The sequence below is a fragment of the Enhydra lutris genome, unplaced genomic scaffold, assembly GCF_002288905.1.
Source record: "Enhydra lutris kenyoni isolate GAN:26980312 unplaced genomic scaffold, ASM228890v2 scaffoldscaffold6, whole genome shotgun sequence".
Lineage (NCBI taxonomy): Eukaryota > Metazoa > Chordata > Mammalia > Carnivora > Mustelidae > Enhydra > Enhydra lutris.
In genome coordinates this window covers 43,108,039-43,122,285 of record NW_019154090.1, presented here as the reverse complement: position 1 = coordinate 43,122,285, position 14,247 = coordinate 43,108,039, and the positions used below count along the sequence as shown (strand labels likewise).

Sequence of the window (14,247 nt, the reverse complement as noted above, 5' to 3'; positions counted from 1 at the left end):
CATAAGAATGTAAATGACTGATTTTGTCACTGGGAACATTTTCTTCAAATGGTATAGGGACTGGGACAGCAAACCCATGGAGAAAAATGTAATACTACCTGACTCAAACAAGGACATTGTTAACATTATTACAATTATATAAATGATCTTTATTTGTTTTCAACTTTCAGAATGAACTTTGAGACAAAAGACATAACTATGGTTAACAGGTTGGAATGTAAATTTTACCAACCTTGATAATAAAAAAATAAAGGCATAGTCCATCAAAACTGGATGGTACAGAGAAAGGTCCTCATTCTGGAAAATGGGAATTGAGAGACACTGGCTAACACTGATAACATCAACAAATAACTTGAAAAGAAAGGCTAAAACCAGCCACCTCTGAAGAGTAGGTCTAGGCTCAGGGAGTGGAGGGAACCGTTATTATAAAGTTCTTTAGGATATGTTGTTTTGTTTTTTAAAACCATGCATATACTACTTTGATTAAAAAAAAAAACAAAACCAGTACCTGTGTAAGTTGTTTTACTTGATGCCCAAGATAACTGCATTATCATTTTGTTAGGGCCACTGATTCCCAGCAGCCACCTGGGCTGGGCTGTTTACATGTGAGTTAGGGACAGTGCACTCCAGACAGCTCTGCCTTGATGATCAAGTTTCACATATTTCAACCTTTCCCTCACTTAACATTTAGGCAGAAAATGAGGATTAAGTTCAGGTAATACCTCTTGGGGGAGTCACTAATAACATACACATACACACATAGAGACTTCAGGAAATCAAATTTGTATTAGCATTATTTTAGCCAGTGCTTGCTTTATCCAGATTTCCTGTCTGATCATTATGATTTTCACCTAAGTTGCCAAAATACATTACCTTTGATTTTATGTAACAGTAAAGTTAGGATACAAAAAGTATATTAACATCTACAAGTACCAAAACATTTGATGATGCAGGAAAAGGGGCACAAATAAGAAATACAAATAAATTATAATCTAAAGAGTTACATACAATGCTTCCTTTGATTATTTATTAAAACCCACAAGTAAAGTGAAAGGAATGTTTTTAAGCCATTATCAGCAATTGTGAACACAATCCAATGTGTTCTTTGATGTTCTGCTCACATCTTCTAGCTTAACAAGCACTGGAAACAGCCAGCTTCTTCAAATGATCCATGAACACCTGCAGGCTAACGTCATCAGTTAGGATGGGTGCTCCTGTTTCCTGAAATTTAATGGTAAAGATTAACTGGCAGGTATCTGAAAAGCTGGTTAGCATTTATGAATTACTAAGGACGCTTCCATCACCTCAGAACATTCACAGTGCTACCTGCTCTGCTAGGAGGACTCCCGCCACTGCTATTCTCTGCTTAGCTAACTATTCTACCAACTGAAGCATAATTTCCTCTCAAAACCCCTTTCCAATCCACTGAGGTCAGGCCATCCCCTGCCACTATAGACAGTTTGGGCATATGCCCTTCTGCTTTAATCCTCTCCATGGTTCTGATGACTTGCCCAGAGTCTGGCCACCCATCAAGCATGAGCTCCCGGAGGTCACACACCCTGTGTCTCACCTTCCCCATCACCCTGCCAACACCTAACCCAATGCTCTTCATGCCCTGCTTACAACAGAAGCTTGTATGGTAGTATATTTACAAATGAGTGAATCAGGAACTCCACTGAAAAGATGGTATCTGTACTATCAGAAAATGTTCATGATTTATGTAATGTGAAGGGAGAAGAACTGAATAGAAACCTTGATTTCTAGTAAGAGCCCAAATCTGTAAAAAAATAGGTAAAAATATACACAATATACACATTTTATATTACCTACAAAGAAGCCAGGAATACTTAACTCTAGACAGTGGCATTATAAGTAATGTTAAATTTTCTTTCTTAATATTTTATTTGACACATTCAAATTTTCAAAAATGATACTGTACTACTATTAGGAAAATATAAGTATAATTAAAATTTTATAAGATGCCTTCCAGGAAGGAGTACCTGTACTTTTCCCTATTCCTTCCACCATGTACAACTGGAAACCCTGGACATTTTATATAAAAGAAATGTAAGAAGACTGTGAAAGGTGGAGAAGAGAGCAGACAAACTAGGGGCCCTGGATCCCAAGGAACAACACAGTGGTGAGCTCCTTGGGTTTCCTTTTTGCCTCATACATCCCAGACCTGGAGCTGAAAGGCTGGCAAACAATCACTGGACACAGAAAAAAATGTAGAGAAAGTCAACTTTCTCTAGTTAAAGGACCAGCATAGCCTAGCAAGACAAAAGATGTTAGATATTAACTCCAGTCAAAGATGACAGAAAAAACTGTGGCCCCACACACACTGGCAAAGGCTGAGTGAGCACCGAAGATGGCCACCTTCACAAGACAGTAACAAGGGAGCCCATGAGGATGGGTTCAGAGAAAGCCAAGTATGGCACTGGGAATTTCCTCCCCAATGGCCAGGGGAACATCTCCCTAATTGTCATGGAACCAATAGAGACCATTCGGGGAGCCTGCACTTCTACCCAGACCTAGCAATAGGAAGAAGTCCTCTGTGCCCCCTGCATTGGGTATCAGAGGCGGCCTAGTAGACAGTGCGTACTTTCACCACCACCCAACACTAACAAGGCCATCTCCATAGCAGGATCAGTGGAGACTAGGTGGGGAGCTGAAACACGCATTCCCACCCAATAGTAACAATGAATTGTCCCCCACCCAGGTGTCAAGAGGCCAATGGAAAACCTGGATTGCTATCTGGCAGTAATGAAACAATGTCTTCCCAGCTTCCTTCCTAGAGCAGCGTGACTAAAAGCCAGCTAAAACAGCCTATTTACATAGATCCAGAGTCTCATAACAAATATGAAAATGTTCACATTTCAATAAAAAATCACTTATCATCGGGGCGCCTGGGTGGCTCAGTGGGTTAAAGCCTCTGCCTTCGCGGCTCAGGTCATGATCTCAGGATCCTGGGATCAAGACCCACGTCCGGCTCTCTGCTCAGCGGGGAGCCTGCTCCCCACCCCCACTCTCTCTGCCTGGCTCTCTGCCTACTTGTGACCTCTCTGTCAAATAAATAAAATCTAAAAAAAAGAATTTTAAAAAAGAGAGAAAAGAAAATGTAATTTAGGGGCGCCTGGGTGGCTCAGCTGTTGAGCGTCTGCCTTCGGCTCAGGTCATGATTTCGGGGTCCTGGATCAAGCCCCACATCAGGCTCCCTGCTCAGTGGGGAATCTGCTTCCCCCTCTCTGCCTGCATCTGTGCCTACTTGTAATCTCTCTGTGTCAAGTGAATAAAATCTTGGAAAAAAAAAAAAAAAGAAAACCACAATGTTATACCAGTATACACCTACTGGAATAGCTAAAATCAAAATAATGACAATATCAAATATTGGCAAGGATGCAGAGAAAATGGATCACTCATACATCACTAGTGGGGATGTAGAAGGAGGCAGTCCACTCTGGAAAGCATCACAGTTTCTTAGACTAACCATGTGATTACCATACCATTGAACAAATGTAATCCTGGGCATTTACCTTGGAGAATGGAAGACTTCTGTTAATGAGAAACCTATACATGACTATTTCTAGTAGCTTTACTCCTAACAGCCAGGAACTGTGAACAATCCAGATGTCCTTCCACAGGTGAATGATAAACAACTACAGTACACTGATAACACCCACAATACATCAATACCACGGAATACTACTCGGCAAGTAAAAAGAAACAAATTAGTGATTCCTGCAATAACCTGGATGAATCTCTAGACAATCACGCTGAGGGAAAAAAGCCAGTCCCCAAAGGTTACACACCATGCAATTTCACATATATAATATTCTTGACGAAATCATAGAAGTGGAGAACATGGCAGTAGTTGCCATGTGTTAAGAGGTGGAGGCAGGCAGGAAGTGAGAGTGACTAACACAAGGGCAAATGAGAGATCCTTGTGGTGAAGGAAATGTGTATCTGGACCATATCTATTTCAATATCCTGAATGATACTGCATTCCAGCTGTGCAAGATGTTCCCACTGGGGGACAGGAGGTGAAGAGCACAGGGAATCTCTCTGTATTATTTCTAATAACTGCTTGTAAATTTACAATGGCCTCAAAGGAAAGTTTAATTTTCAAAAATGTTACAAGAAAACAGTCAAAGAAAAAGACCGGACGGAGACCTAAATGTTCGGAATAATTAGATAAAGGAGGAGACAGAGGCTGAAAAGTGAGGAGACAGAGCCAGTGGTGATCAGATGTTTTTACCCCACACCATTGGGAGAGAGAAGTGGGGTCGGGGCTGGGTCAGGGGGGCAAAGGGAGTCTGGGGAGATGCTGCTGTGTCTATGAAGAGAGCCAAATACAGGTCACGCTACAGAGTTCTGTCCTCTGGTCAGAGAAGGGGATCCACACAAGGCACTTCCTCTTGCCTCAGCTATGTTACAGAAAGCCTTCCCACCCCCCAGCAAAATACCTGAGTTATTCTGCCTCTAAGGCCAAAAGGGTAACTTGGTAACTAGGTGCTCAAAAAGGAGCCTGGCGTCCTCCCCAGATACCTGACAATTTCTTACCTGTCCCCAGGCATACAGGTTATTGTGTGTCTGTGATGGGTTCACTTTGGACAAAAGGAATCGAGCCTTTAAAAACAAGAGATTTAAAGATTACAAGTGACATTAATATTAATGTAGTAGAAAAAAAAGTTTTTACATTCCTTTTGTTAACTTAGTTTTGTGGGGTTTTTTTGTTTTTGTTTTTGTTTTTTTTTACCACAAAGGCACGCATTTCTTTACTGTAAGCCAATGACTCTCCATTTCTTAGGGTTCCTGAAGCATGAAGCATGTGTTTTATTTTGGCAGTCCTCTACTTTTACATTAACATATTTTGACCACTGATTTAAGAAGTGTTTGGAAGTTTGCCTGAAGTTTGTCCGTTTATGCCACCACATAAAATATTAACCACGCAGTTTGGATTTATAGCCATAGACCTCATGGAACCACCAGAACACAAGAGCTGGGACTCAGCGCACTCACCTGGCTGCCTCCATGCTCCGTGTTAATGTAACGTGGCATTGGGAAGCGTGCCTGCAGAATCTCTTGGGCATCATCCAGCGGCGCCTGCAGGAGGTGCTTGAAGTTTTCATACTCGGGCATGTCCTGGTACCCAGCTTTACGCCACTGGGCTATGGTCTGCACCAAAATAAACCAAACAAAACCATTGTGGAAACACTGGAACAATAGTCTTCTCTGACATTCTTGACATTCTAACACTCCCACCATGACTCGTTTCAGGGAAGAAGCCATGTCAAGAATGACGAGTTGCAGCAGGTAGCAAAGGGGAACTTCCTCTGCTTAAAGTAGAGGAAGCAAAGAGGTGCAGCCAGGACACCCCCCACTACAGAGTTCTCCCAGAAAGGTCAGAGCCATCAGTCACACCTCTTCCCTTTCTTTTTCTTTTTTTTTTTTTTTTTAAAGATTTTATTTATTTGACAGAGAGAAATCACAAGTAGGCAGAGAGGCAGGCAGAGAGAGAGGAGGAAGCAGGCTCCCCGCGGAGCAGAGAGCCCGATGCGGGGCTCGATCCCAGGACCCTGAGATCATGACCCGAGCCGAAGGCAGAGGCTTTAACCCACTGAGCCACCCAGGCGCCCCGCCTCTTCCCTTTCTAACTGTACATACCAACTAGCTAAAAACACCCAGGGTACAGCTGTCCCAAGGAGCCACCTTGCCTTTCCATTTCCACTGCCATCACTGGGTCCAGCCTCCCATGTCCTTCCAGCTGGTAGGGAAAGGGATCCGTTGGCTTCCTACATGGAATCCATTCCCCCTTCACTTCTCTATGGGCACACCTCCAGGGCCTAGTCTCACAAAGACTCATCCCCAAATTCCCTGGGGTCTGGGTTAGGATACTCTTGGTGGGGGAGAGAAAAGCTGTGAGAATCCATGCGTGGGTGTTCAGTAGGCAAGTAGAAGGCAACATACTACAGAGTAGAAGGTAAAGCCAATCTCCCCACCTCAGCGGACACCGTGTCTCCCCCTCTTTTATCCCCATTGGCAACAGCTCTAGAAAATGCCATGTGCACAGAGAAATCAAGAAATATTCACTGACTGATTAGTACAGCTTTATAAATAACCTGAAGTGTTTTCACGTGTTATTTAGGGGACACTAAAAAAGAAAACAGCGGAGAGGGGAAATGGAGCTAGAGGATGTAACAAGTGACCGATGGGTTTTACAAAACCGTTAGTCTGATACCAGAGGGAGGAATCTCTTTAGGGGCTTCCTTCTGCAGCCTGCTCTCCCCTTCTCAGTTTCCAGTAACATCTTCTGGGTCTTAATTTCTGACTGAATGGTGGCACAGAGGAAATGCCCATAAGCTCGTTTGGGTCCAAGAGTTCATCAGAACACTCACAACCAGTAGACATGGGGCTTTTGGGGAGACATGTCACTGTCTTCGTCTTTAGAATCCATCACTTGCATGCACATGCACATATACTCAATAAATGTGTGAACGAACAGGATGGGGACTGTGGTCAGAATATCTTTAAGAGCTCAGTTGAAGGCATAGAAACCAAATCACGATTATTGCTCCGATAGGAACCAGTGGGAACAGCAGTTGGTCACCCAATGGGCAAGCAACTAGCAGAGTGGGTGTTAATATGTTGAAAAAAGTTAAAAACTATAAAATGCATATTAGTATTGGAAAACTAATTCATCCTAAGTTATTAAGGGAATTCTGAAATACAATATATACCTTTGCAGGACATTTGAAATCACATCTAGTATATGGACACTAGGAAGTCAAGTCAATCACCCAAGCAATTTATTGAAGGTAAAGAATGGACAACAGAAGGAAAAGAATTTATCAATGAACATAATGTCCAGTTAAAGGATTTTAGAGTGATTTAAAATGACCACCTGAGATTTACTTACAATAAATATAATCAAAATTACTAAATATACAAATACCCCAGGGACCTGAAAAAGATTTTACTGCTATACTGATTCTAATAAGCAGTAGGTCTTCTAAGCCCAAATTATTTCAAATACCATAAAAACCTAAATTAATAAAAAGAAAGCCAAAACAATAGTAATGAAAGAAATTAGTGTCTTCTTACCTCACCAAGATAAATGACAATTTGGAAGAAAGTATCCATCAGCAAAATTCTCTCAGCTAGAATGCTGCTGCTGTCCAAGAGTACTGGCTGAAGAAAAAGGGGGGAGAGAAGGCATTGGTCTTGCCCCGTTCCCACATGGCGACCACTCCAACCCCACACTTGTGGTGTCTACACAACAGCTCCAAGGCTGCTGATGAATGGCACCTGGCACAATGGCTCTCTCCATCTTTAAGGAAAGTCCTGCTTTCTGCTCCCTGACCCAGATGTTCTAAGTATCAATTTTGTATTAGAAAGAGCCTCCAAAGAATCCCTCATCAACTGGGGAGAGAGATTAAGAACATCTTATCCCAAACATTCTCAGTTTTGTGTTAGAAATGTATTTTATCGGGCGCCTGGGTGGCTCAGTGGGTTAAGCCGCTGCCTTCGGCTCAGGTCATGATCTCGGGGTCCTGGGATCGAGTCCTGCCATCGGGCTCTTTGCTCAGCAGGGAGCCTGCTTCCCTCTCTCTCTCTCTGCTTGCCTCTCCATCTACTTGTGATCTCTGTCAAATAAATGAATAAAATCTTAAAAAAAAAAAAAAGAAATGTATTTTATCTATTGGAGACACATTCTCTCAAATCTATTGCTGTAGATGCTTACATGAAAAAGAACAACTTTTTTTTTTTTTTAAAGATTTTATTTATTTATTTGACAGAGAGAAATCACAAGTAGGCAGAGAGGCAGGCAGAGAGAGAGGAGGAAGCAGGCTCCGGGCTAAGCAGAAAGCCCGACGCGGGGCTCGAACCCAGGACCTGGGATCATGACCTGAGCCAAAGGCAGCGGCTTAACCCACTGAGCCACCCAGGCGCCCCAAAAAAGAACAACTTTTTTTTTTTCTTTTTAAAGATTTTGTTTATTTATCTGACAGAGAGAGATCGCAGGTAGGCAGAGAGAGAGAGGAGGAAGCAGGCTCCCTGCGGAGCAGAGAGCCAGATGTGGGGCTCGATCCCAGGACTCTGGGATCATGATCTGAGCCGAAGGCAGAGGCTTTAACCCACTGAGCCACCCAGGCGCCCCAAAAGAACAACTTTTAATAGAAGTTTTAAAAGTTTCCTACAGAATACATTTTATTATAATTTCTAATTCAATAATAAAAGTAAGGTACTTGTTAAGGAAAATTTGAAAATTTGTACCCAAGTCCAACAAATATTCATCATTTATTTTCACATAGTTTTTAATTCCTGTATGCTAAAAAATACATAATTTAGGAAAGTTTCTATTTTGATTTTTTTCATGTAACTTTATCTTTTTTAGTAACATCTATACCCAATGAGGGGCTTGAACTCATGACCCAGAGATCAAGGGTCTCATGCTCTACCAACTGAGCCAGCCAGGTGCCCCTTTCATATAACATTTTTTTAAAAATTTTATTTATTTATTTGACAGAGAGAGAGAAAGAGATCAAAAGTAGGCAGAGAGGCAGGCACAGGGAGAGGGGGAAGCAGGTTCCCTGCTGAGCAGAGAGCCCGATGCGGGGCTTGATCCCAGGACCCCGAGATCATGACCTGAGCCGAAGGCAGAGGCTTAACCCACTGAGCCACCCAGGTGCACCGTTCATGTAACATTTTAATATTTTATCACATTCCATAAACTCTAAATATTTCTTAGATTACTTATTTTTCTACTATTAAACACTTGGGATTCTTTTTTTTTTTTTAACTTTAAAAATTTTTTATAAACATATAATGTATTTTTAGCCCCAAGGGTATAGGTCTGTGAATCACCAAGTTTACACACTTCACAGCACTCACCATAGCACATACCCTCCCCAATGTCCATAACCCCACTACCCTCTTCCAACCCCCCTGCCCCCAGAAAACCTGTTTGTTTTGTGAGATTAAGAGTCTCTTATGGTTTGTCTCCCTTCTGATCCCATCTTGTTTCTATTATTCTTTTCCTACCCCCAAACTCCCCACGTTGCATCTCCACTTCCTCATATCAGGGAGACCACATGATAGTTGTCTTTCCCCGACCGACTTATTTCGCTAAGCATAATACCCCTCTAGTTCCATCCACGTCGTTGCAAATGGCAAGATTTCATTTCTTTTGATGGCTGCATCAAATGTATATACCAAATATATATACCAAATCTTTATCCATTCATCTGTTGATAGACATGTAGGTTCCTTCCATAGTTTGGCTATTGTGGACATTGCTGTTATAGTCGGGTGTATGTGCCCCTTCAGATCACTACATTTGTATCTTTAGGGTAAATACCCAGTAGTGCAATTGCTGGGTCATAGGGTAGCTCTATTTTCAACTTTTTGAGGAACCTCCATGCTGTTTTCCAGAGTGGTTGCACCACCTTGCATTCCCACCAACAGTGTAGGAGGGTCATTTCCTGACTTGTTAATTTTAGCCATTTTGACTGGTGTGAGGTGGTATCTCACTGTGGTTTTGATTTGTATTTCCCTGATGCCGAGTGATGTAGAGCATTTTTTCATGTGTCTGTTGGCCATCTGGATGTCTTCTTTGCAGAAATGTCTGTTCATGTCCTCTGCCCATTTCTTGATTGGATTATTTGTTCTTTGGGTGTTGAGTTTGCTAAGCTCTTTATAGATTTTGGATACTAGCCCTTTATCTGATATGTCGTTTGCAAATATCTTCTCCCATTCTGTCAGCTGTCTTTTGGTTTTGTTAACTGTTTCCTTTGCTGTGCAAAAGCTTTTGATCTTGATGAAATCCCAATAGTTCATTTTTGCCCTTGCTTCCCTTGCCTTTGGCGATGTTCCTAGGAAGAAGCTGCTGCGGCTGAGGTCGAAGAGGTTGCTGCCTGTGTTCTCCTCAAGCGTTTTGATGGATTCCTTTCTCACATTGAGGTCCTTCATCCATTTTGAGTCTATTTTCATGTGTGGTGTAAGAAAATGGTCCAGTTTCATTTTTCTGCATGTGGCTGTCCAATTTTCCCAATACTTTAACAATACTTGTTAAAGAGGCTGTTTTTTTTCCATTGGACATTCTTTCCTGCTTTGTTGAAGATTAGTTGACCATAGAGTTGAGGGTCTATTTCTGTGCTCTCTATTCTGTTCCATTAATCTATGTGTCTGTTTTTGGGCCAGTACCATACGGTCTTGATGATGACAGCTTTGTAATAGAGCTTGAAGTCCAGAATTGTGATGCCACCAACTATGGCTTTCTTTTTCAATATTCCTTTGGCTATCCGAGGTCTTTTCTGGTTCCATATAAATTTTAGGATTATTTGTTCCATTTCTTTGAAAAAAATGGATAGTATTTTGATAGGGATTGCATTAAATGTGTAGATTGCTTTAGGTAGCATAGACATTTTCACAATATTTGTTCTTCCAATCCAGGAGCATGGAACATTTTTCCATTTCTTTGTGTCTTCCTCAATTTCTTTCATGAGTATTTTATAGTTTTCTGAGTGTAGATTCTTTGCCTCTTTGGTTAGGTTTATTCCTAGGTATCTTATGGTTTTGGGTGCAATTGTAAATGGGACTGACTCCTTAATTTCTCTTTCTTCTGTCTTCTTATTGGTGTAAAGAAATGCAACTGATTTCTGTGCATTGACTTTATATCCTGACACTTTACTGAATTCCTATACAAGTTCTAGCAGTTTTGGAGTGCAGTCTTTTGGGTTTTCCACATATAGTATCACATCATTTGCAAAGAGTGATAGTTTGACTTCTTCTTTGCCAATTTGGATGCCTTTAATTTCTTTTTGTTGTCTGATTGCTGAGGCTAGGACTTCTAGTACTATGTTGAATAGCAGTGGTGATAATGGACATGGGATTATTTTCTAAACTTCTATTATAATAGTTCATTTCACTATTTCTTTGAACAAGGCTTTTTCTGTATGTCAGAGGATTTCCTTCAGGCACAAGACATGGAATTACTGGGCCAAAGTAACTGGAAAAAAAAAGTACCTACGTATTTTTGTAAGTTTTTTTTTTTTTTAAACATATAATCCTGCCTTCTACAGATAATAGCTTTCTTTATAGGTCCTGTGACTTTTTCCCACGTGTATTTTTCAATACTCAGAAATAATGTTAAAGTACTATAAAGACTTCAAGTTTTCTTTTTCTTTTTTTTTTTTACAGCTTTGCTCTAAGAGTAAACTTGCTAGGAAAAAAAAAAACAACGCATATTAGGTGATTCCAATTTTGACAAAAGCATTCACATAAACCTCACCTCTGGCGGCCCGTGGAAGGAATAGGAGTACAGAATGGGCTGGATCATGATGAGGGACTGGGTTAGATCCTGTCGGGCAAAATGGTGTCTGTAATACGATGACTCGTCAGGACTGTTGTTAAACACTTGGAGAAATGGAGATCTTCTAAGATGGAACATGAACTGCATTTACAAAGAAAAAAAAGAGAGACAAGGGCGTACAGTTGTAACTTAGATACCCAGACAGCAGGCTTGCCTTAGGTCTCTGAAACAGAAGCCAGACCTTAGACAAAGGCCTCTGAGTTCCTGTAAGCGGAAAGTACAATGACAGTACCAGGGCCTGGAGGAAGAGGGAAACGGGAAGCTGCTGTTTAGTGAGTACAGAGTTTTAGTTCTGCAAGATAAAAATGTTCTGGAGATCTGTTGCATAACAATATGAATATACTGAAAACTACTGAACTGCACACTGAAAAATGGCTAAGACGATAAATTTTATGTTATGTGTTTTTTACCTCAATCATAAACATTATTTTTAAGAAAGGGAGAGGGGCCCTGTGGGTATATCAAAGCTTCTGCATGAAGGGGGAAAGGCAAAGCAGCATTTATTTCTGGAGTCACTGGGCCAGGCTGCAGGCAGAACGTCTGCTCTAGAGAGGTCACAGTGCCATGAGGAAAAGGCACACTCAAGGCAGCCACAATAAAAAGTTGTGAGCACGATACAAGAAAGTACTAGTAGGATGGGGTAAGGATGGAGGGGCAGCAGGAGGCTTCCCAAGCCACTGGGGTCTGAAAGATGTGCATGAGGAGGCCAGAGGGAGGGGACTCCAGACGCAGTCACAGATGAGAGGCCGGAGAGCTCAAGACTCGGGCTGCTGCGCTGGCATCAAGGGTGGAGGGAAGAGAGGGATGCTCTTTACCCTGAGATCTGAAGGTGCATGGCAGACTTTTAGCTCATTCAGAAGAGGTACCAATAGTTAAAAAATAAAAATAATATAAAATGAGGCACCTGGGGTGCTCAGTCGGTTAAGCATCCAACTTTTTTTTTTTTTTTAAGACTTTATTTATTTGACACAGAGACAGTGAACACTCACAGACAGGGGGAGTGGCAAGCAGAGGGAGAGGGAGAGGCAGGCTCTCCACTGAGCAGGGAGCCCAATGCGGGGCTTGATCTCAGGACCTCGGGATCACAACCTGGGCCGGAGGCAGATGTTGAACCGAATGAACCACCCAGGCACCCCAAGGGCCCGACTCTTGAGCTCAGCTCAGGTCTTGCTCTCAAGGTCATGAATTCAAACCCCACGCTGGGAAAAGAGGTGCCAGAACATGAAAATGAGCTGCCTTGAGAAGTTTAAAGCTTCCTGAGACTTCCAATATTGAACCACTGACTCCTGTATAATAATCATGGCTCATAGTCAATACATTCCGTGTGCAAGCTACAAAGTACTTGAAAGAATGATTTAATTCTTCTAATATAGACACGAAGCAGCTTCGCTTACCACCCTGGTTTATGGGTGAGCAATCTGCGGGGTAGGCAACTTGCCCAAGGCCACTCACACTGAGGGATGGAACCGCTTCATTCCAGGCATCTGGCTCCCAAGACTGTGAGCTTGACCTCTAACCTAGAAGTCTCGACAAAAGGAATCTTACAAGCCACCTCATTCAGAGATTTTCCAACTGTGCTCTTCAATCTCATCAGATCCTCTGGGCCCAAGATGGGGGGCAGGGGAGGGTGCTCCGGGAGCACCCAGTGCTAAGGGTGGCACGTTGGCACAACCAGAGCAGCTCAAGTCTATCTGCTTATGTGCTGGCTTCCAAGGGACTCCTCTCAAAGAAAGGATTCCACAATTTTAAAGAGATGAGAAACCACTTCTCCAGACCTGTTCTGTCTTTGTAAAGAGGAAACCAACATGCATGGGGGTTCAGGGAGGGGATCAGCAGTGGCAGAGCCAGTGGCTGAAACTCCGCATGAACTCTGGCAGGCCCAGGGCACCCTCTGCAACAACTGAGCAGGCTCGACTGCCCTAACACAGGCCCACTGGGTGGGCGTCAGGGACCACAGAGCCCTGCCTGGGCCAGGGGGATCAGGTGAAGTGACCTCTAAGGCCCCCTTTTAACCCTAAAGAGTCCAAGCTATACAACAGCATGCCTGAAACTTGTGTCCACTTTCCAAACTGAGTAAGCAAAAGGATAATACCTACTAGGATATCTGAGTGCTCAGAAATTTATTTAAAGATGAAAGTTTGCTGCTCTCTACCTATTCCTCATTAAGGCATCTCTGAGGGAAGGGAAAAGAGTTGGCTCTGTTCTGGCTCCAGGAAAGCTGCACCCATGAAGGCCACCTGAGAGTCATAGGCCCCAGCTGTGGAGCAGACCCACACTGACCAAGTGCTTCCCCGGCGCCTGGCCCTGCAGACCACACTCTCCGCCTCAGCTGGCCATCCTCACAACCATCTACCGAGTCCAGCTCCAGCCTCCTCATTTATAGAGAGGTAAATACAGATTCCTGAAGGTGGCTTCATGCCGTGTCCACTTCCGTCCCTCCTTTCACTGTCCGATGCCCCCCAAGTGGCTGGTTCCTGTGCAGTGCAGTTATTTACAGGAGCTGCTTATTACTGCTGATTCCCAGATACGATCAGCACCGTCACTACACAGGTATCATTAAATATTTGCCATTATCTGTGGCCTCATTTTGTAATGTTCACCTTCACGTGTGCTTCATTTGCTTGAGTGACCACTGAGGTAGCTGCCGGCCCAGAACTTCTACAGATGAGATTCTGCTGTGGCCTTCAGCAACAACCCTGTTTTGCCTCTTCACGGGAGTTGGGGAGCCACTATCTTCTCTCTGTGTGTCATCTGTCTTTTTTTTTTAATATTTTTAAAGGTTTTTTATTTATTTATTGGACAGACAGAGATCACAAGTAGGCAGAGAGGGAGGCAGAGAGAGGAAGGGAAGCAGGCTCCCTGCCGAGCAGAGAGCC

The 14,247-nt window shown here is 42.8% G+C and overlaps 1 protein-coding gene across 2 annotated transcripts in view; it reads right to left on the bottom strand.

Moving 5' to 3' along the window:
- Nucleotides 1-485: 485 nt before the first annotated feature.
- LOC111141534 (Sec23 homolog B, coat complex II component) overlaps nucleotides 486-14,247 on the bottom strand; it is a 40,698-nt gene continuing 26,936 nt past the window's right edge. Inside the window, exons 16-20 of one of the 2 annotated variants that reach the window (XM_022494143.1) lie at nucleotides 11,291-11,452; nucleotides 7,102-7,188; nucleotides 5,020-5,175; nucleotides 4,561-4,626; nucleotides 486-1,221 (exon numbers count right to left, since the gene is read on the bottom strand). In XM_022494143.1, the coding sequence (XP_022349851.1) occupies nucleotides 1,132-1,221; nucleotides 4,561-4,626; nucleotides 5,020-5,175; nucleotides 7,102-7,188; nucleotides 11,291-11,452 (561 nt within the window). In that variant the 3' untranslated portion in view covers nucleotides 486-1,131. The remainder of the gene's footprint in view (nucleotides 1,222-4,560; nucleotides 4,627-5,019; nucleotides 5,176-7,101; nucleotides 7,189-11,290; nucleotides 11,453-14,247) is intronic. The other variant, XM_022494144.1, reaches the window with a different exon arrangement.